Genomic DNA, 21,619 nt, shown 5'->3' on the forward strand with positions numbered 1-21,619 from the left:
GCTTCAAGAGGCATCACAGGGTCCCACTACCTCTCTAGCTCTTCCTTTCTGCCACTAGAATGGAGAATCCCCAAAAGAAGCTGCTCTTTGGGTCTATGTGGGAGAATGAACAGAACCCTGTGTCTGCTGACATGAAATGTGAACAAGAAATAAGTATTTGTTGTTATATTCCACTGAGTTGCTTTTTTTTTTTTTTAACTGCAGCAAAGATGACTATTAAGTTGAAAAGGATGTGTCCCCAAAACAGAGCAAGTCTGGACTGCACAAAATTACCTTCCATCTCGGAGCAAATTACGACTTAATATGTTTCTGGGAGCACGGTGAGTTCTGCTTTGTATTTTTACATTTACTAAGAAAATTTAGTAGCATTTTTTCACACTAAAATAGTCAAAGCTCTCTGAAAGTGACAATCATAAAAGCCTTCTCCCCTGATAGAGAAAACAAGTTCAACACAATGAATTTATGTACCTGTCAGGAAATTTAATGGGAGCAGTGGTCACCCTGAGTCCCCAGATAGTAGAATCCTGGGGGAAAGGAGGCAGAATTGTCTGCAAGATTCTGTTGTGTCTCCAGGGACCTCCTTTAAGCGTAAGGCTTATCCTGGGGTTAAGAAAGTGGTGCAGCCCACAGATAGCAAGTGAGAGTGGATGGTTTCTCACTTTTCCTCTCCAGAACCTGCTGGCTCTCCTGCTGAATGTGTGCGCACTGCTTAATGACCCAGGTGGGACTGCCCCACTGGGGTAAAGCTTTCATCCAGCTAAGGCTTCCTGATATAATTATTTGGGGAAAGTGGGTAGCAAGATTTGAAAGTGAATTCTTCACTGCAGAATATAAACCAAGTAAGGATGAATGCAGCAATTACTACATGACTTCCAAGTCTCATAAACAGAGTTCTCAGAGCCTAGGCCTCCAGAAGATGAAAACTGGTATTCTTTTATTTATTTATTCAACAAAGTCCTATGGAGACTACCAGGAGTTAGACAGTCGGGTTCCAGGGGTTCAAACAAGAAAGACTTGAGCTCATAATCTAGACAAAGGCCAGAGAACACATCTAATACAGTATGATAAGGGCCAAGTATGGCAGATACAAGGCCACATGGAAGCAGAGGAGAAGCACTTGTTAAGAGGAGGCGGGCATAATGATTAGGAGAAGCTCCCATGATGCAGTGACATTGAGATGAGTCAGTAAGTATGTTAGCCAGCTCCCTCGGCTGTGTACAGACTATACTTCATAACAGTTCTGCAAATTCCCTCTATGACCATGTGGCTTACACAGAGAGTAAAGGGAAAAAACAAAACTGTGTAAGAGGGTGGAATAAGAGACTCTGGTGTTGGAAGGCTGGGAAGGGAACACGAGCCTACCCAATTAAGTAGGTATTATTCCCATTTTACAGATGAAAAAACTGAGAGTTGTATTAAAGGTTGTTCAAGGTTGAGCCTAAGACAGTATGACTCCAAGGTCTAAACTTTTTATTCTGAATATTGATTCTGTCTAGGTTTCAGGCTTGAGCTCCCTGTTTAAGCACTGGAAGTTTCAGAAATGGTTTGGAGAAAAAGTTCTGTTTCCTGGCAGGAATGGCAGTCTTGCATGAGGTTTGATAGAAGTGATATTAAGAGATAGGTGTACTCTACTACACTTCAGATCACATTATTCTCAGGGAATAGTTTATAAAGGAGGAACGATTCTACAAAGATTTTAAGTATCCCTTTGAGTTGATATCTGCCTTCACGGTCACCTTCTTTGAAGACTGCATCTGTACCACCGTCAGAGCATGGAGAATATTTTTGATGACACCAACAGTCACCTAAATCCCCACCTAGTATTGACTCATTCTTTCTTCTGCTAACTAAATTGAATTGTTGACAATTCTTTTACTATCTACAGATACCATAGAAAGATTGGCTCTCCAGAGTTCTTTTATTTTTCTGACCATTTTAAGCATGATTTTCTAGAGTCCTGCTTAGATTTATTGTTTTGTATATATCATTAAAATTGATTTACCAGGAATTCCATCCGCTTCTATGAACCTTGATTGGAGTCATACAAATTGATGGTAGAGGCCACTGGAATTTGGAAACATGAGTGAAAGTCCTAGTCCTGCCATTGGATGGCGCTGAGTATATGTTTAATTCCATCTTAGGTTCTCTGTCAAACGGCGATAATATGTATCTCATGGGCTTCATTTTGAGGTTAAGTACCATAACGTTCATGAAAGAATGGTGAGCTGCTCTTCAGATTATTCTCCTTTTTTCTTTTCTTTTTGGTGTCTAGGAATATCCCCAAATGTCTTCTGAATCATTACAGAAAGAGTAAATCATGCCCCACGTGGTCTTTAACGGTACAGTTTTTAAGATTTGTAATCTGTATATGATAGGTAGGGCAAATTTATTAACCATATTTAGTTCACTGGAACATACTGTTCTGAAGATAACTGGGATGATAAGAATATTACTGTAACTTATTAAAGCCAATTAAAACTTTCTGAAGATTTAAGATGTGATTTTCTTCACTTTTAAAAAAAGAGTTTTAGCCTTGGGGTCCATAGTTGCTGAGATTCCATTTTAAAATATTGTCGTTTTTTGAAAAAATCTTTTCTCGTATAAAACCTCTTATCAGATAAGTAGGACCCTACAAGAGGCTTTCACACTTCTTCTATACCTTTGTTTACCTGAGTCCCCTGAATTACCATTTCTCTTCTGTTTTTTTTTTTTTTTTTTGCGGTACACGGGCCTCTCACTCTTGCGGCCTCTCCCATTGCAGAGCACAGGCTCCGGACGCGCAGGCTCAGCGGCCATGGCTCACGGGTTCAGCTGCTCCGCGGCATGTGGGATCTTCCAGGACCGGAGCACGAACCCATATCCCCTGCATTGGCAGGCGGACTCCCAACCACTGTGCTACCAGGGAAGCCCTCTCTTCTGTTTATTTTTTAAAGCTAGTGTTCTCAAAGTTTGAGGGTTTTTTTTTTCAGGTTTTTTTTCACTACCCACTAATTTTGAATAGAGTATTTTGTTGTTTTTGCGTTGTCACTATTGATTTTAAGGATGCAAGAGATTTTAATATGTTGCTGGCCAAGCTGAAGAATAAATGGAGAAGGAGAGATTGAAAATGTAGGTGGAAGAGATGGAGAGAAGGTGATCATGGATGCAGAAGGAGTCAACATCAGGATGGTAGCAAACACAAAAATCAAAGGTGGTCCCCACAATGATGGTAATTAGCAAATTAGCAAACAAGAGAACAGAGACACTTTGAGGCAGAGAGGAAAGCATCTCTTAGCACACAACTGTTTTAGTCTTTTCAGGAAAGTAGAAGTGTGGTCATATGATGAGAGCAAGTGAGTATGGACTCAGAGCTTGAGAGCATCTCTGGGGAAGGCAGTACGATGTCCACCACCAAAATGTAACAGTATTGGGCAGCAGCCTAATGGACCCAGCTGCATTTTAAAATGATAAGTTTGCTGGGAAACCCATGGATATATTAAGGTAATTTATCTAGCAATTCCAGTAACCAAGTAACCCAGGAGCTGGTAAGTGGTCAGGCAGTCGTGAGGAAATGCCAAAGGTCTTGATTTAATAGTAAATGCTGATCAGGGAGACAACTGAAATGAAGGAGGTGTAAAATTGGGAAAACTAGAAGAGCTCCAAGGACTGGCAGTCCTGATAAAGACAAGAGCAGAGTCTGTGATTTTTCTGGTACTTTTATTCTTCTCAGAATGGGTACAGTGTGCTAATACTAAATCCCAGGATTGAGGTAAAAGATGCTGGCTTCTCACATCTTGAAGATGAGAAAACTAGTTTCCTTATAAACTTCATTAGAAGTCACTGTTTAACCATATGTTAAACCCTCCAATTATAGGTTTTGGTATTATTTCTCTGCTACACTGTACACCGTACATCATTAGTGGATTATATCTGCACATTTCCTTTCTTCCTTCTCCTCCCACTTGATAAACTTTCCCCACATGCACTCCTGAGAGTCCATGTAACATCTCTACATTCTGTGCCAAGGGTGAGATCTTTCATTGCTGGCTAGAAGCTTACCAAACGTACTGTTATTTAAGAGGAGGTTACCCGCATACCTGATCTGTTCTGCCTCTCGGCTCTGTGTCCACAAACTCCAGAGGATCCTCGACTCTGAAGTTCAAGAACAGGAGCAGAAGATTCTTCGGTGACAGACAGAGGGGACAGCTGTCTGCTGATGCTACTGTGTGAACTGGGGCAGTTGGCTCCCGGTTTACATCGAGTAACTGATGATCTGGAGGTACCTGGGAAGAAAGAGTTCATACCAGTTTGAGAATTTCCTGAAGGAAAACAGATTTTTAAATGCCTTGGCTGTAAAATATATGGAACATTCATTGAGTTCATTTCTAATTTTAAAAAAGGGGGTCCTAAAAAGAGAATGCTATGTTGGCAAGGTCTGTGTCCCTAAGACAAAGGGTCTTTTTAGATAAATCCATTAACTGGAAATGAACGTTAGAAAATGGTGTTTGGGTTGACATATCTGTTCTGAATTAGAACTGTTATCACAGTCAAGTAGTTTACCTCAAGGAAAGCAAAGTGATGATACGCTGCTTCCTCCCTTTTCTTCGTAAGGCTGACTGTTGAATTCCTAACTGGTAAGACTGCCAACAGGGTCTCCTATTAAATCCACTATACACTTTTCCATTAGATTGATCACTAAAATCCAACTTGGTTGTGTCTCTCTGCTCTGGCTAGGACTTCCAATATGTTGAATAAAAGTACTGAGAGTGGAATGCTTTCAGCTTTTTCACTGTTGAGAATGATGTTATCTGTGGGTTTGTCATATATGCCCTTTATTATGTTGAGGTAAGTTCCCTACTTTCTGGAGAGTTTTTATCATAAACGGGTGTTGAATTTTGTTGGAAGCTTCTTCTGCATCTATTGAGATGATCATATGGTTTTCAATTTGTTAATATGGTGTATCACATTGATTGATTTGCAGATATTGAAAAACGCTTGCATCCCTGGGATAAATCCCACTTGATCATGGTGTATGATCCTTTTGATGTGTTGTTGGATTTGGTTTGCTAATATTTTGTTGAGGACTTTTGCATCTACGTTTTTGCATCTGTGATATTGGCCTGCAGTTTTCTTTTCTTGTTATATCTTTGTCTGGCTTTGGTATCAGGGTGATGCTGACATCACAGAATGAGTTTGGAAGTGTTCCTGCCTCTGCAAATTTTTTTGAATAATTTAAGAAAGATAGGTGTTAATCGTTCTCTAAATGTTTGGTAGAATTCGCCTGTGAAGCCACCTGGTCCTGGACTTTTGTTTACTGGGAGATTTTTTTTTATTACTGATTCAGTTTCATTACTGGTAATTAGTCTGTTTATATTTTCTATTTCTTCTTGGTTTAGACTTGGGAGATTGTACATAATTATGAATTTCTTCTAGGTTTTCCATTTTATTTGCATATAGTTGCTCATAGCAGCTATGATCCTTTGTATTTCTGCCGTGTCCATTGTAACTTCTCCTTTTTCATTTCTGAGTTTATTGATTTGGACCCTCTCTTTTTCTTGATGAGTCTGGCTAAAGGTTTATCAATTTTGTTTATCTTTTCAAAGAAATAGCTCTTAGTTCCATTGATCTTTTCAAGTTTTTTTAGCCTTTATTTCATTTATTTCTGCTCTGGTCTTTATGATTTATTTCCTTCTACTAACAGGTTTTGTTTGTTCTTTGCTTTCTAGCTCCTTTAGGTGTAAAATTAGATCGTTTATTCGAAATGTTTTCTTTTCCTGAGGTAAGCTTGTATAGCTATAAACTTTTTTCTTAGAACTTCTTTTGCCGAGTCCCATAGATTTTGAGTCATTGTGTTTTTGTTTCATTTGTCTCCAGGTATTGTTTTATTTCCTATTTGATCTCTTTAGTGATCATTGGTTGTTTAGTAGCATATTGTTTACCTCTTCATGTCAGTGTTTTTTGCAGTTTTTTTCTTGTAGTTGAATTCGAGTCTCATAGTGTTGTTGTTAGAAAAGATGGTGATATAATTTTAATTTTCTTAAATATACCAAGGCTTGATTTTGTGGCCTAGCATGTGATCTATCCTGGAGAATGTTCCATGTGCACTTGACAAGAATGTGTATTCTGCTGCTTTTGGACGAATGTTCTCTCTCTATATGTATCTGTTAATTTCATCTGGTCTAATGTGTCACTTCAGGCCAGTGTTTCCTTGTTGATTTTCTGTCTGAATGATCTGTCCATTGATGTAAGTGGGGTGTTAAAGTCCCCTATTAGTATTATGTTATTGTTGATTTGTCCATTTATGTCTGTTAATATTTGTTTTTATGTATTTAGGTGCCCCTGTGTTGGGTGCATGTATATTTACAATTGTTATATCTTATTAGATTGATCCCTTGATCATTATGTAGTGTCCTTTTTTGTCTCTTGTAACAGTCTCTACTTTAACTCTATTTTAACTCTGTTTTGTCTGATAAAAGTATTGCTACCCTGGCTTTCTTTTGATTTCCATTGGTATGGAATACCTTTTTCCATCTCTCACTTTCAATCTGTTTATGTCTTTGGATATGAAGTGAGTTTCTTGTAGGTCTTGGTTTTGGATCCATTCAGCCACTGTATGTCTTTTTTTTTTTTTTAATAATACTTTTTAAAATTGAAATATTGCTGATTTACAGTTTGTGCCAGTCTCTGCTGTACAGCAAAGTGACTCAGTTATACACATATATACATTCTTTTTTTAAAAATATTCTTTTCCATTATGGTTTACCCCAGGAGACTGGATATAGTTCCCTGTGCTATACAGTAGGACCTTGTAGTTTGTCCATTCTAAATGCAATAGTCTGTAATAGTTTGCATCTACCAACTCCAAACTCCCAGTCCATCCCTCTCCCCCTCCGCTTGGCAACCACAAGTCTGACCTCTGCCTGTGAGTCTGTTTCTGTTTTGTAGATAGGTTCATTTGTGTCACATTTTAGATTCTGCATATAAGTGATATCATATGGTATTTCTTTTTCTCTTTCTGACTTACTTTACTTAGTGTGATAACCTCTAGTCACGTCCATGTTGCTGCAAATGGCATTATTTTGTTCTTTTTTTGTGGCTGAGTAGTATCCCATTGTATATATGTACCACTTCTTCTTTATCTATTCAGCTGTAGATGGACATTTAAGTTGTCTCCAAGTTTTGGCTATTGTGAATAATGCTGCTAGAAACACAGAGGTGAATATATCTTGTTGAATTATAGTTTTGTCCAGTTATATGCCCAGGAATGAGATTGCTGGATCATATGGTAGTTCTATTTTTGGTTTTCTGAGGAACCTCCCTACCATTTTTCATAGTGGCTGAACCAACTTACATTCCCACCAACAGTGTAGAAGGGTTCCCCTTTCTCCACACCCTCTCCAGCATTTGTTATTTGTAGACTTTTTAATGATGGCCATTCTGACCAGTGTGAGGTGGTACCTCATTGTAGTTTTGATTTGCATTTCTCCAATAATTAGTGATGTTGAGCATATTTTCATGTGCCTATTGGCCATCTGTATGTCTTCTTTGGAGAAATGTCTATTAAGTTCTTCTGCCGATTTTTCGATTGGATTTTTTTTTATTGTTGAGTTGTGTGAGCTGTTTATATATTTTGGAGATTAATCCCTTATCTGTCACATCATTTGCAAATATTTTCTCCATTCCATAGGTTATCTTTTTGTGTTTTGTTTTTGTTTTTGTTTTAGTTTTTTTTTTTATGATTTCCTTTACTGTGCAAGAGCTTGTAAGTTTGGTTAGGTTCCACTTGTTTATTTTTATTTCTATTGCCTTGGGAGACTAACCTAACAAAACATTGGTACAATTTATGTCAGAGAATGTTTTGCCTATGCTCTCTTCTAGGCGTTTTATGGTGTCATGTCTTATGTTTAAGTCTTTAAACCATTTTAGGTTTATTTTTGTGCATGGTGTGAGGGTGTGTTCTAACTTCATTGATTTACATGAGGCTGTTCAACTTTCCCAGAACCACTTGCTGGAGATTGTCTTTTTCCCATTTTATATTCTTGCCTACTTTGTTGAAGATTAATTGACCGTAGGTGTGTGGATTTATTTCTATTCTGTTCCATTGATCTATATGTCTGTTTTTGTACCAATACCACACTGTTTTGATTACTATACCTTTGTAGTATTGTCTGAAGTCTGAGGGAGTTATGCCTCCTGCTTTTTATTTTCCCCCTCAGGATTGCTTTGGCAATTCTGGGTCTTTTATGGTTCCATATAAATTTTCAGATTATTCTAGTTCTGTGAAAAATGTTATGGATAATTTGATAGGGATTGCATTAAATCTGTAGATTGTTTTGGGTAATATTGCCATTTTAATAATATTAATTCATCCAATCCAAGAGTATGGGATATCTTTCCATTTCTTTGAACCCTCTTTAATTTCCTTTGCTAATGTTTCATAGTTCTCAGCATTTAAGTCTTTCACCTCCTTGGTCAGTTTTTCTCCTAGGTTTTTTTGTGTGTGCGATTTTAAAAGGAATTGTTCTTTTTTTTTTACATTCTCTTTCTGATTTTCATTGTTAGTGTAAAGAAATGCAACCAATTTCTGAATGTTAATCTTGTATCCTGCTACTTTGCTTAATTCAGTTATCAGATCTAGTAGTTTTTGTGTGGGTCCTTCGGGTTTTCTTTATATAGTATCATGTCATCTTCATGTAGTGACAATTTTACCTCTTCCCTTCCAATCTGGATACTTTTATTTGTTTTCTTGTTTGACTGCTGTGGCTAGGGCTTCCAATACTATGTTAAACAGAAGCTGTGAGAGTGGGCATCCTTGTCTTGTTCCAGATTTTAGTGCAAAGACTTTCAGCTTTTCACTGTTGAGTAGTGTATTGGCTGTGGGTTTGTCATAAATAGCTTTTATTATGTTGAGATATGTCCCCTGTATACCCACTTTGGTAAGAGTTTTTATCATGAATCGATGTTGAATTTTTTCAAGTGCTTTTTCTGCATCTATTGAGATGGTCATGTGGTTTCTTAATTTTCTTTTGTTAATGTGGTGTATTACATTGATTGATTTGTGTATGTTGAACCATCCTTGTGAACTTGGTATAAATCCCACTTGGTCATGGTGTATGATTTTTTTTATGTGTTTTTGGATTCAGTTTGCTAATATTTTGTTCAGAATTTTTGCATCTGTATTCATCAAAGATATTGTCCTGTAATTTTCTTTCTTGGTGGTATCTTTGTCTGCTTTTGATATCAGGATGATCATGGCTTCATAGAATGTTTTGGGGAATGTTCCCTTCTCTTCAGTCTTTCGGAAGAGTTTGAGAAGAATTGGTAAATATAAGTTCTTTGTATGTTTGGTAGAATTCGCCTGTGAAGCCATCTGGTCCTGGACTTTTGTTTGCAGGGAGTTTTTTTTATTATTACGGATTCTATTTCACTGCTAGTGATTGGTCTGTTCAAATTATCTATTTCTTCTTGATTCAGTTTTGGTGGGCTCTATGTTTCTAGAAGTTTGTCCATTTCTTCTAGGTTGTCAAATTTGTTGGCATATAATTGTTCATAGTATTCTCTTATTGTTTTTTGTATTTCTGCGGTTGAGACTTTTCCTTTTTCATTTCTTATTTTGCTTATTTTGGTTCTCTCTCTTTTCTTCTTGGTAAGCCTGGCCACAGGTTTGTCAATTTCTTCACCCTTTCAAAGAACCAGCTCTTGGTTTTATTGATTTTTTTCTATTTTTTAAAAAAATCCCTATTTTATTTATTTCCTCCCTGATCTTTATTATTAACTTTCTTCTGCTGAATTTAGGTTTTGTTTGTTCTTGTTTTTCTGATTCTTTTAGGTGGTAGGTTAGGTTGTTTATTTGAGATTTTTCTTGTTTTTTTTTGAGGAAGGCCTGTATTGCTATTAACTTCCCTCTAAGAACTGCTTTTGCTGCATCCCATAGATTTTGTATGGTTTTGTTTACATTGTCATGTGTCTCAAGATATTTTTTAATTTTCTTTTTGATTTCCTCATTGACCCATTGGTTTTTTAGTAGCATGTTGTTTAGTCTCCATGTAATCATTTTTTTCTCATTTCTTTTCTCTATATCTTTTGATTGGAGCATTTAGTCCATTTACATTTAAAGTAATTATTTATATGTATGTTCTTACTGCCATTTTGTTAATTGTTTCTGGGTTGTTTTTGTAGGTCTTTTTTTTTTTAAATTCCTTTATTCTTCTTTCTCATCTCTTGTGATTTGATGACTATCTTTAGTGTTATCTTTTTCTTTTTTGTGTGTGTATCTATTATAGATTTTTGGTTTGTGGTTACCATGAGGTTTTTATATAGCAATCTATATATATGCATGATTGTTTTAAGTTGCTGATTTCTTAATTTCAAATGCATTCCAACAACCCTGCATTTTACTCTCCTCCCCTCACAATTATTGCTTATTGTGAATATAGATGATTTTACTTTTGTCTTTTAACCTTCCTACTGGCTTTGTGAGGGGATGATTTCCTACCTTTACTGTGGATTTGCCTTTACTGATGAGCTTTCTCCTCATATGATTTTCATGTTTCTCACTGTGTCCTTTTTTGCTTAGAGCAATTCCTTTAACATTTCTTTTAAAGCTGGTTTGGTGGTGAACTCTTTTAGCTTTTGCTTGTCTGTGAAGCTTTTGATCTCTCCATCAAATCTGAACCGAGAATCTTGCTGGGTAGAGTATTCTTGGTTGTAGGTTTTTCACTTTCATCACTTTAAAAATATTGTGCCACACCCTTCTGGCTTGCAGAGTTTCTGCTGAAAAGTCAGCTGATAACCTTGCATGAGTTCCCTTGTACATAAAATGTTGCTTTTCTCTTGAAGCTTTTAATATTCTCTATCTTCAGTTTTTGCCATTTTATTTACAATATGTCTTGGTGTGTTCCTCTTTGGGCTAATCTTGTATGGTACTCTCTGTACTTCCTGGATTTGAATGTCTGTTTCCTTTCCCAAGTTAGGGAGGTTTTCAGCTATTATCTCTTCAACTATGCTCTCAACCCCTTTCTCTCTCTCTTCTCCTTTTTGGACACCTATAATGCAAACATTAGTGCACTTGATGTTGTCCCAGAGGTCTCTAAATTGTCCTCATTTCTTTTTATTCTTTTTTCTGTTCAGCATAAGTGATTTCCACTACTCTGTCTTCCAGCTCGTTGTTCTGTTCCTCTGTATCATTTAGTCTACTGTTGATTCCTTCTAGTGTATTTTTTCATTTCAGTTATTGTATTCTTCATCTCTTTATATTTACTCTTTAATGTTTTCTAACTCTTTGTTAAAAACTTCTAACTTCTCACTCTGTGCATCCATTCTTCTCCCAATTTGTTGATCATCTTTATGATCACTATCCTGAACTCTTTCTCAGGTAGATTGCCTGTCTCCACTTCACTTAGTTCTTCTTCTGGAGTTTTATCTTGTTCCTTCATTTGGAATATGTTCCTCTGTCACCTCATTTTGCCTAACTTGCTATTTTTATTTTTATGTACCCCCTGGTAAGTTGTTCATATTTCCTGACTTTGGAGAAGTGGCCTTCTGTAGGAGACATCCTATGAATCCCAATAGCACACTCACCTCTTGTCACCAGAGCTATGTGCTCTAGGGGTTCCTTCTATGAGGACTGTGTGGGTATTTCTGTTGTGGTGAGCTGACTACACCAGTGGTCTGGTAGGTTTATTTGGCCCTGGTATGGTTGGTTGCCAGGACCTGCCTTGTGCAGAGGCTGTCAGCTGCTGGTTGGTGGGGTCTGATCATGAGGCAGCTGACTGCAGAACCCTGGAGGTTCCAGGGCTAGTGCTGTGTTACTGGTGGGCAGAGTCAGGATCCAGGAGAACCTGGGGCTGTTGCCCACCTACTGGTGAATGAAGCCAGGTCCTGGGGCTTGTGCCGGCCTACTGGTGGACAGAGCCATGTCCTGGGGTCTGGTTGCAGGGCCTAGGGGTCCCAGAGCAGGTGTCAGATCTCTGGTAGGTGGGCTGGTTCCTGACATGGTTGGCTGCAGGGGCTGGTATCTTGAAGCTTGTGTTGGCCTCCTAGTGGGCAGGGACCAGGCTCAGCCAGTTCCACGGCAGGCCTAGTCCATAGACTGGGATGTTGCTGTTTTTTTTGTGGCTGGTGTCTGCCTGCTGGTGGGTTCAGCTGGGTCTGAGGCTAGGACAGGCTCCTGGTGGGTGGGGCCTGGGCCCCACATGGTCTCTGGCTGGAGGCCCTGGGGGTCTTGGGTCTATTGCCTGTGCACTGGTGTGTGGGGACAGATCCTGGGCCCTCTGGTGAGGAGGGCCATGTCCAGAGGCGGCTGTGGACCCAGGGGGTCTTAAGGCAGCTTGTCTGCTGGTAGGTGGAGTTGTGTCAGTGTCCAGTTAACTGTTTGCCCTGAGGCATCTCAGTACTGGTGCCTGCAGACTGTTGGGCTGCAGTGGGACTGGGTGCTGTGGTAATAATCTAGAAGGAAGATTCCAGAATGGTGTTACCATGTGGTAGAAGGAGCTCTCCAAAATAACTGCCGGGAGGCTATGTCCCCAGGGTGAATTGGAGTTATCTCCTGCCTCTCCAGGAGACTCTCTAGAGCTCAGAAGGTAGGTCTGACCCAAGGTCCTACCAAATTACTGCTTCTACCCTGGGTTCCAGAGCATGTGAGACTTTGTGTGAGCCCCTTAAGAATAAAGTCTCTATTTCCCCCAGCCCTCTGGGACTCCCAAAATAAGCCCTGTGGCCTTCAAAGCCAAATGCTCTGGGGGCTTGTCTTCCCAGTACAGCACCCCTGGGCTGGGGAGCCTGAAGTGGGGCTCAGACCTCTCACTCCTTTGGGAGAACCTCTGCAGCTGTAATTATCCTCCTGTTCGTGGATTGCCCACCTGGCAGTATGGGATTTGTCTATATTGCTACTCTGCCCCTCCTGCTGTCTCATTGTGGTTCCTTCTTTATATTTTTAGTTGCAGAATATTTTTTCTGGTACATCCTGTTTTTTTTCATTGATGGCTGTTCTGTTAATAACTGTGATTTTGGTGTGCCTGTGAGAGGAGAAGAGCTCAAGGTCTTTCTACTCTGCCATCCTGTGCCTCACAGTTATATTTCTAATTGAATATTTTAAATTCAATTAAAAGAGGCTGTCTAAAATTCAGGGAACTCTCATTTATTCATGTTCTTCAAGAGGGGTGACACTCAGATAACTCCAAGAGTAATTTTTAATTTATCTTTCAGGTCTCTTGTATAATTTATGTTTACATGAGGTGTGCCTTCTTGTGGCATTTTGTGATTACTCAGCAGTTGTAGGTGGAAAGGAGGAAGTCCAAAAATGGTTTGAGTACCAAGTTGAGATGGGGTTGAGATAAAATATTGGCCATAGTTACTAAAAAGTTGGTAAATCACATGTAGATAGCAAGTGTTGAATTTGTAAGCCAAACCAGTGATTTCTCTTTCTTCCTCATTTTCACTGCGGTGTTATGTCCTGGCTTCTCTACCTCCTGGTCCTTATGCAATATAGCTCAAATCTCATTGCCAGCTGCCAGCTGCCTCCCACTTGCTGATTCATGGAAGAGACCCGAGAATAGCTGAGCCACTGGAGGCATTTAAACCGTTGTCCTAAAAAGGCAAATTTAAACTCAGAGCCAGGCCCAGAGGCATGTTCAGAGCTTGGTCCATGAAACAGTCATCTCAGGTCCTGGAAATGAAGACACTGGCCCATGCTATATGGTCTTGTACTATCAATTAAAATAAAGCCAGCGCCGACAAAAATATTCAGAATGTCACCTGGGATACAGTCAAGGATCATAAATAAATCATATTTATATTGTATTTTATATGCCACAGTGAGTGCCTGGGTATTTCAAATTCAGTTAGTGAACAGTGTTCAGACTTTGACAGGTATTGAGGATAAACTGCATTAGGAGTGAAGGATTGGAAGTCAGTCTCCCATTAGTCACACTAGATGGTCCCCGGCCCCTTGTAAAGACATCTGCTCACCTGAGCCATTGTGTTTGGGCCACCTTGTGCCATTTTTCATAATTGTCCAGGCATAAGAATATAGTTTCTTCATCTGCACTGGTTAGGCTCTGCATGCTTCCCAAATCAATTTAACTCAACAAGTAGTTATTAAGCACCTATTCTAAGGCAGGTATTGTGTAAGGAATAGGAGTTAGACAAATGATGAATACATGGTCCATGACTTCATGGAACTCTCGACATAGTATTGGAGTCAGACATGTAACCCGTTAACTATAATGTGAACAGGAGAGCAGGAAGAAAGGGAGTGAGTGGTTTATTCAGCCTGGAGTAGGAAAGGTTCTATGGGGCTTTGAAGGATGAGCAGGACTTTGCCAGGCAGAATTTTATGCTGAGTCAGAGAAAATTGTAGAGCACATACTCGAGTTGGAAAGTATGCTATGAAACTTAATGGTAAGAAGCTCAACTCTAAGATCCTGAATTCTGAGTACAAAAGAGCACTGAAAATCCCATCCTTCTATCCTTGCCTGTTACTTGAAAAGGAACTTTGGTATAATTGAGATTCAGAGAGAACATTATGGTTAAGAACACAGGTTGTTTAAATCTGGGGATACCTGGTAGGAATCTGGCTCAGCCATGTATAGTTGCACAACATTGAGACAGAAGATGGCCATGTAATCTCTCTCAGCCCCAGTTTTCTCTCCTGTTCTACCCGCATCTGAGGAGTGCTGTATGGATTAAATGGTCCATAGAACATACTCAAGAAATGTATACTGTTATTACTAATAATAACCAGGTAAACAGAAATGACCATTTGTTCTATTTTATCAATCACAATGTTTGACTTCATGAAATAGAAATCCAAACTGAACTGGTTTAGCAAAAATGAGGAGTTTTTATGAGTTTAGCAATCAAAGGGTAGGATGGCCAGGGATGTTCCTAATCCTCAGGAGCAGCTGGAACCCAGGGCATGGTGTAGCTGAACAGCACCCCCATTTCTCACTGCTGGATGCCAGATTCATTTCTCCTCACTTGGCTGCCACCTGCCTTCCTCAGCAGAAAACCTGGTTGTTCAAAGCCCCAGTGTTTCCAATCTCATAGCTTTAGCCTCCTGGGAAAAATCTAGCTGTCCATAGTCAAAAAATCTTGAAGAAAGAACTTCTGTATTTTACTGATTCCTGGTCCAATTTCTGTGGCCAGAGAACACTGCAACAGGCTGCAGCTCCCAGGAAAGTATGGGTGGAGCTGGGCAGACAGTGCCTTGGGTTTCCACTTAGAGACTTCAAAGCAAAAAGGACAAAGAAGAACTACAGCTGCTGAGTAAGCAAATGCCTAAACAGATGGAGGACAAGGGGTGCGGGTCTCAGATAACAACTTGAAAAGCCAAGCTGATAAAGATTAATTGGGAAAACGTCTTTGGAAAGTAGGTGAGAGAGAAGCAAAGTGTCAGGTGAGTTTCTGTGTGACTGAGTGCAAGATGACTTGAAAGATAATGGATAGACCAGACTCTATTATTCAAACAAGGGTCCTGCCATGGACTCTTATTTCCCATCAGCACAAAACATCAATGAAACATTTGGTTCTACTAAGCCCTATGCTGAAAACAGCTACAGATCTTATCCTGAGTTGCCCCAAACTATGGTGATTACCTGAAACACCACATGTACCACAGGCACCCAAACCTAAAGAGATAATGGAAACACAGAAGGCAATTACACAATCCAGGGGAGGGGAGAGGGAGGTGGGGTGAGAGGGATAAGAGTTGCTATATGATAAGAAGCAGAATAGTATCCTGAAAAGACTTCCCTGAAAAGCAGGACACCAAGTGGCTGATAAATCACTTGACCTCTCTTTGTCTGCATTTCTTCTGCTCTGAAATTTAATAATTGGACAAAATGATTTCCTAAATCCCTACAGCTTTCTCTTCTTTGATTTAAAGATTTTTCAAACAAGCACCTGAAAATCATGTTTAATCATACAACAAACTTTGTCTATTTTCAACCAATTTTTTTTTTAGCCATTTATATTAGTCAAGGTTCCAGAAGGAAGAGATAACAAACTCAAATTAGGATAATTTATTAAAAGGTGGTCAAGATATAGGGCTATAGGGCAGTGCTTCTAGCATCACCTGGGAGCTTGTTAAAAATGCAAATTATCAGCAGCCATCTCAGACATATGAATCAGAAACTTTGCCATGGGGGTAACTAGTAACCTGGGTTTAAGGAGCCCACCAGGCAATTCCAATGCAAGCTAAAATTTGAGAACCACTGTGGGTGAGAAACCAGAGCGGGTAGGGCAGTACCCGGGTTTAGCAACAGCTCTTACTGCACTTGGGCCTGAAAGGACAAGGGGAGGGAGTGATTAGGAAAATCTGGAAGGAGAGGGTTGCCTGACATGAGTTATGACTTTTCATTAAGGTAGGCACTCATCTGGGGGATCCTGATAATACGCCCTTCCTTTGATATCCTATAGGGACTCCCATTGGTTATTAAATTGAAGCCAGAGAGCAAGAAAGTCTGTTTTGTAGTCCCTAGAGTTCTACTGCCAGAGGCAGGTGTAGGAGGGGCAAAGAAGGCATCTGATATCCATGTTTCTACAATAGGATTATAATCACAAAATCAGGGGTTGGACCACGTGATCTTCTAGCATTAAGCTTCTTTAATTGATGATTCTTCCAATCAGTCTCTTGCAAATTGTATTTTAAACATAAAACTACCTTTGACGATTTTCAGCTAAACTTTTATTAGTTTGTTTCTCTTAAATATCTGTGAAGCTGTTGTAATCACTGACAAAACATCAAAGACAGAAATGTAATCCTGAATTTTGACTTGGAATTGGTTGGAAACCCTAATTATTACTGTGACATTTTGTCTTATAAAAAGAAAGAAAACATCAATAATTCAACAAAAGATTATGTGAAAAGCTGTATTTCAGCTTGTTGTCTCATATTCCATTGACTTCCAATGGCAGTAAATATTCCTTCTAGTAAAGGAATACTGTCATCAGCATTGGTTGGATTTCCATAGAAGACCATATGGAATTTGCCAAAATTTCTTCTTTTTTAAAAAATTTAATTATAGTTGATTTACAATATTATGTTAGTTTCAGGTGTACAGCTTCAGATTCTTCTCCATTATAGGTTATTACAAAATGTTGAATATAGTTCCCTGTGCTATACAGTAAATCTTTGTTGTTTATCTATTTTATATATAGTGGTGTGTATCTGTTATTCCAGTCTCCTAATTTATCTCTTCCCTCCTTTTTCCACGTTGGTAACCATAAGTTTGTTTTCTATGTCTGTGAGTCTTTCTGTTTTGTAAATAAGCTGATTTTTATTATTTTTTTAGATTCCACATATAAATGATATCATATTTGTCTTTCTGCCTGACTTCACTTAATATGATAATCTCTAGGTCCATCCATGTTGCTGAAAATGGCAATATTTCATTCTTTTCATTTCTGAATAATATTCCATTGTGTGTATGTGTGTGTGTGTGTGTATACACACACATATATATACCACATCTTCTTTTACCATTCATTTGTTAATGGACATTTTTTTAAAAATCTACCATATTCATTTCCTTTTTAAAAAAAGATTTATTATTTATTTTATTTTTGGCTGCATCAGGTCTTAGCTGCGGCATGCAGGATCTTCACTGAGGCATGTGGGACCTTTCGTTGTGGTGCACAGGCGTCTCTCTAGTTGTGGCGTGTGGGTTTTCTCTTCTCTAGCTGTGGCACGCAGGCTCCAGGGCACGTGGGCTCTGTAGTTGTGGTGTGCAGGTTCCAGAGTGCATGGGCTCTGTAGTTTCTAGCATACGGGCTCTAATTGAGGCATGCAAGCTCAGTAGTTGTGGCAAGCGGGCTTAGTTGCCCCATGGCAGGTGGGATCTTAGTTCCCTGACCAGGGATTGAACCCACATCCCCTGCATTGTAAAGCGGATTCTTTACCACTGGACCACCAGGGAAGTCCCTGTTGATGGACACTTAGATTGCTTCCATGTCGTGGCTATTGTGAATAGCACTGCAATGAACATTGGGGTGCATGTATCTTTTTGAATTAGAGTTTTATCTTTTCCAGATACATACCCAGGAATGGGATTGCTAGATCATATGGTAACTCTATTCTTAGTTTTCAAGGAGCCTCCAGACTGTTTTCCATAGTGGTTGCACCAATTTACATTCCTACCAACAGGGTTCCCTTTTTTCCACACTCTCTCCAGAATTTATTACTTGTAGACTTTTTGATGATAGCCATTATGATTGATATGAGGTGATACCTCATTGTGGTTTTGGTTTGCATTTTTCTAATAATTAGCAATGTTGAACATTTTTTTTCATGTGCCTGTTGGCCATCTGGATGTCTTCTTTGGAGAAGTTTATTTAGGTCTTCTGCCCATTTTTTGATTGGGTTGTTTTTTTTTTGATATTGAGTTGTATGAGCTGTCTATATATCTTGGAAATTAAGCCTTTGTCAGTCATATAGTTTGCAAATATTTTCTCACAGTACATAGGTTGCCTATTCATTTGTTTATGGTTTCCTTTGCTGTGCAAAAGCTTATAAGTTTTATTAGGTCCCATTTGTTTATTTTTACTTTTATCTCTTTTCCCTTGGGAGACTGATCTAAGAAAATATTGCTACAATTTATGTCAAAGAATGTTTTGCCTATGTTCTTTTCTAGGAGTTTTATGGAGTTTTATGGTGCTATGTCTTATATTTAGGTCTTTAAGCCATTTTGAATTTTTTTGTGTATAGTATGAGGATGCATCCTAACTTCATTGATTTACATGAAGCTGTCAAGTTTTCCCAACAGCACTTTTGAAGACTCTTTTCTCCATTGTATGTTCTTGTCTCCTTTGTTGAAGATTAGTAGGTGTGTGGGTTTATTTCTGAGCTCTCTATTCTGTTCCATGATCTATAGATCTGTTTTTGTGCCAGTACCACACGGTTTTGATTACTGTAGCTTTGTGGTATTGTCTGAAGTCTGGGAGAGTTATACCTCCAGCTTTGTTCTTTTTCCTCAGGATTGCTTTAGCAATTCTGGGTATTTTGTGGTTCTGTGTAAATATTAGGATTATTTGTTCTAGTTCTGTGAAAAATACCATGGGTAATTTGGTAGGGATCACATTAAATCTGTAGATTGCTTTGGGTAGTATGGCTATTTTAATAATATTAATTCTTCCAATCCAAGAGCAGGGGGTATCTTTTCATCTCTTTGAATCATCTTCAGTTTCCTTTATCAATGTTTTATAGTTCTCAGCATATAGGTCTTTCACATCCTTGGTTAGGTTTATTCCTAGGTATTTTTTTTTTTTGATGCAATTTTAAACAAGATTTTTTTTTTTTACTTTCTCTATCTGATATTTCATGGTTAGTATAAAGAAATACAGTAGATTTCTGTATATTGATCATGTACCCTGCTACCTTGCTGAATTCATTTATTAGTTCTAATAGTTTTTTAAATTGAAGTATAGTTGATTTACAATGTTGTGCTGATTTCTGCTGTACGGCAAAGTGACTCAGTTATACATATATATAATTCTTTTTTTTAATATTCTTTTCCATTATGGTTTATCCTAGGATATTGGATATAGTTCCCTGTGCTATACAGTAGGACCTTGTTGTTTATCCATTCTAAATGTAATAGTTTGCATCTACTAACCCCAAACTCCCAGTCTATCCCTCTCCCTCCACCTGCAGCCCCCCCCCCCCCGACAACCACAAGTCTGTTCTCTATGTCTGTGAGTCTGTTTCTGTTTTGTAGTTAGGTTCATTTGTGCCATATTTTAGATTCCACATGAAAGTGATATCCTATGGTATTTGTCTTTCTCTTTCTGACTTATTTCACTTAGTATGATAAACTAGTTGCATCCATGTTGCTGCAAATGGCATTATCTCATTCTTTTTTATGGCTGAGTTGTATTCCATTGTATATATGTACCACATCTTCTTTATCCATTCCTCTGTTGATGAACATTTAGGTTGTTTCCATATCTTGCTTATTGTGAACAATGCTGCTATGAACATTTGGGTGCATGTATCTTTTTGAATTATGGTTTTCTCTGGGTATATGCCAGGTGTGGGATTGCTGAATTGTATGGTAGTTCTATTTTTAGTTTTTTTAAGGAACCTCTATACTGTTCTACATGGTAGCTGTATCAATTCCCACCAACAGTGCAAGAGGGTTCCCTTTTCTCCACACCCTCTCCAGCATTTATTTTTTGTAGATTTTTTGATGATGGCCATTCTGACCAGTGTGAGGTGATACCTCATTGTAGTTTTGATTTGCATTTCTCTAATAACTAGTGATGTTAAGCATCTTTTCACATGACCATATATATGTCTTTGGAGATATGTCTATTAAGGTCTTCTGCCGATTTTTCGATTGGGTTTTTTTCGTTGTTGTGTGAGCTGTTTGTATATTTTGGAGATTAATCCCTTATCTGTCACATCATTTGCAAATATTTTCTCCCATTGCATAGATTATCTTTTCGTGTTTTCTTTCTTTCTTTCTTTTTTTTTTTTTTTTTAATGATTTCCTTTACTGTGCAAGAGCTTGTAAGTTTGGTTAGGTCTCATTTGTTTATTTTTATTTCTATTCCCTTGGGAGACCTAAGAAAATACTGGTATGACTTATGTCAGAGAATGTTTTGCCTATACTCTCTTCTAGGAGTTTTATGGTGTCATGTCTTATGTTTAAGTCTTTAAACCATTTTAAGTTTATTTTTGTGCATGGTATGAGGGTGTGTTCTAACTTCATTGATTTACATGGGGCTGTCCAACCTTCCCAGCACCACTTGCTGAAGAGATTGTCTTTTTCCCATTTTATATCCTTGCATCCTTTGTTGAAGATTAATCGACTGTAGGTGTGTGGATTTATTTCTGGGCTTTCTCTTCTGTTCCATTGATCTATATGTCTGTTTTTGTACCAGTACCACACTGTTTTGATTACTATACCTTTGTAGTATTGTCTGAAGTCTGTGGGAGTTATGTCTCCTGCTTTTTTTGGCGGGGGGGATACGCAGGCCTCTCACTGTTGTGGCCTCTCCCATTGTGGAGCACAGGCTCTGGATGTACAGGCTCAGCAGCCATGGCACACAGGCCCAGCCGCTCCGTGGCATGTGGGATCTTCCCGGACTGGGGCACGAACCCATGTCCCCTGCATCGGCAGGTGGACTCTCAACCACTGCACCACCAGGGGAGCCCTGTCTCCTGCTTTTTATTTTCCCTCTCAGGATTGCTTTGGCAATTCTGGGTCTTCTATGGTTCCATATAAATTTTTAGATTATTTGTTTTAGTTCTGTGAAAAATATTATGGATAATTTGATAGGGATCACATTAAATCTGTAGATTGTTTTGGGTAGTATTGCCATCTTAGCAATATTAATTCTTCCAATCCAAGAGCATGGGATATCTTGCCATTTCTGTGAATTTCCTTTACTAATTTTTCATAGTTCTCAGCATGTAAGTCTTTCACCTCCTTGGTCAGGTTTATTCCTGGGTATTTGATTTATTTATTTATTGGTGTGATTTTAAAAGGAATTGTTTTTTTACATTCCCTTTCTGATATTTCATTGTTAGTGTAAAGAAATGGAAACAATTTCTGAATGTTAATCTTGTATCCTGCTACTTTGCTGATTTCATTTATTAGATCTAGTAGCTTTGGGGTTTTCTATATATAGTATCATG

The 21,619-nt window shown here is 38.6% G+C and overlaps 1 protein-coding gene and 1 long non-coding RNA gene across 4 annotated transcripts in view; one reads left to right on the plus strand and one right to left on the minus strand.

Moving 5' to 3' along the window:
- The window catches only part of LOC117196404 (uncharacterized), a 70,208-nt gene extending 66,125 nt beyond the window's left edge, over positions 1 to 4,083 (plus strand). For all 3 annotated transcript variants that reach the window (XR_004476565.2, XR_004476566.2, XR_004476567.2), the window contains one exon: positions 205 to 4,083. This is a non-coding gene — a long non-coding RNA (uncharacterized LOC117196404). The remainder of the gene's footprint in view (positions 1 to 204) is intronic.
- SLC35F4 (solute carrier family 35 member F4) overlaps positions 1 to 20,228 on the minus strand; it is a 45,052-nt gene extending 24,824 nt beyond the window's left edge. The window contains 3 exon segments of the mRNA XM_033404690.2: positions 4,077 to 4,262; position 12,601; positions 13,335 to 20,228. Of these exon segments, the coding sequence (XP_033260581.2) occupies positions 4,077 to 4,262; position 12,601; positions 13,335 to 13,553 (406 nt within the window). The 5' untranslated portion in view covers positions 13,554 to 20,228.
- Positions 20,229 to 21,619: the final 1,391 nt, after the last annotated feature.

Source organism: Orcinus orca, chromosome 2 (assembly GCF_937001465.1).
Source record: "Orcinus orca chromosome 2, mOrcOrc1.1, whole genome shotgun sequence".
NCBI classification, from domain to species: Eukaryota; Metazoa; Chordata; class Mammalia; order Artiodactyla; family Delphinidae; genus Orcinus; species Orcinus orca.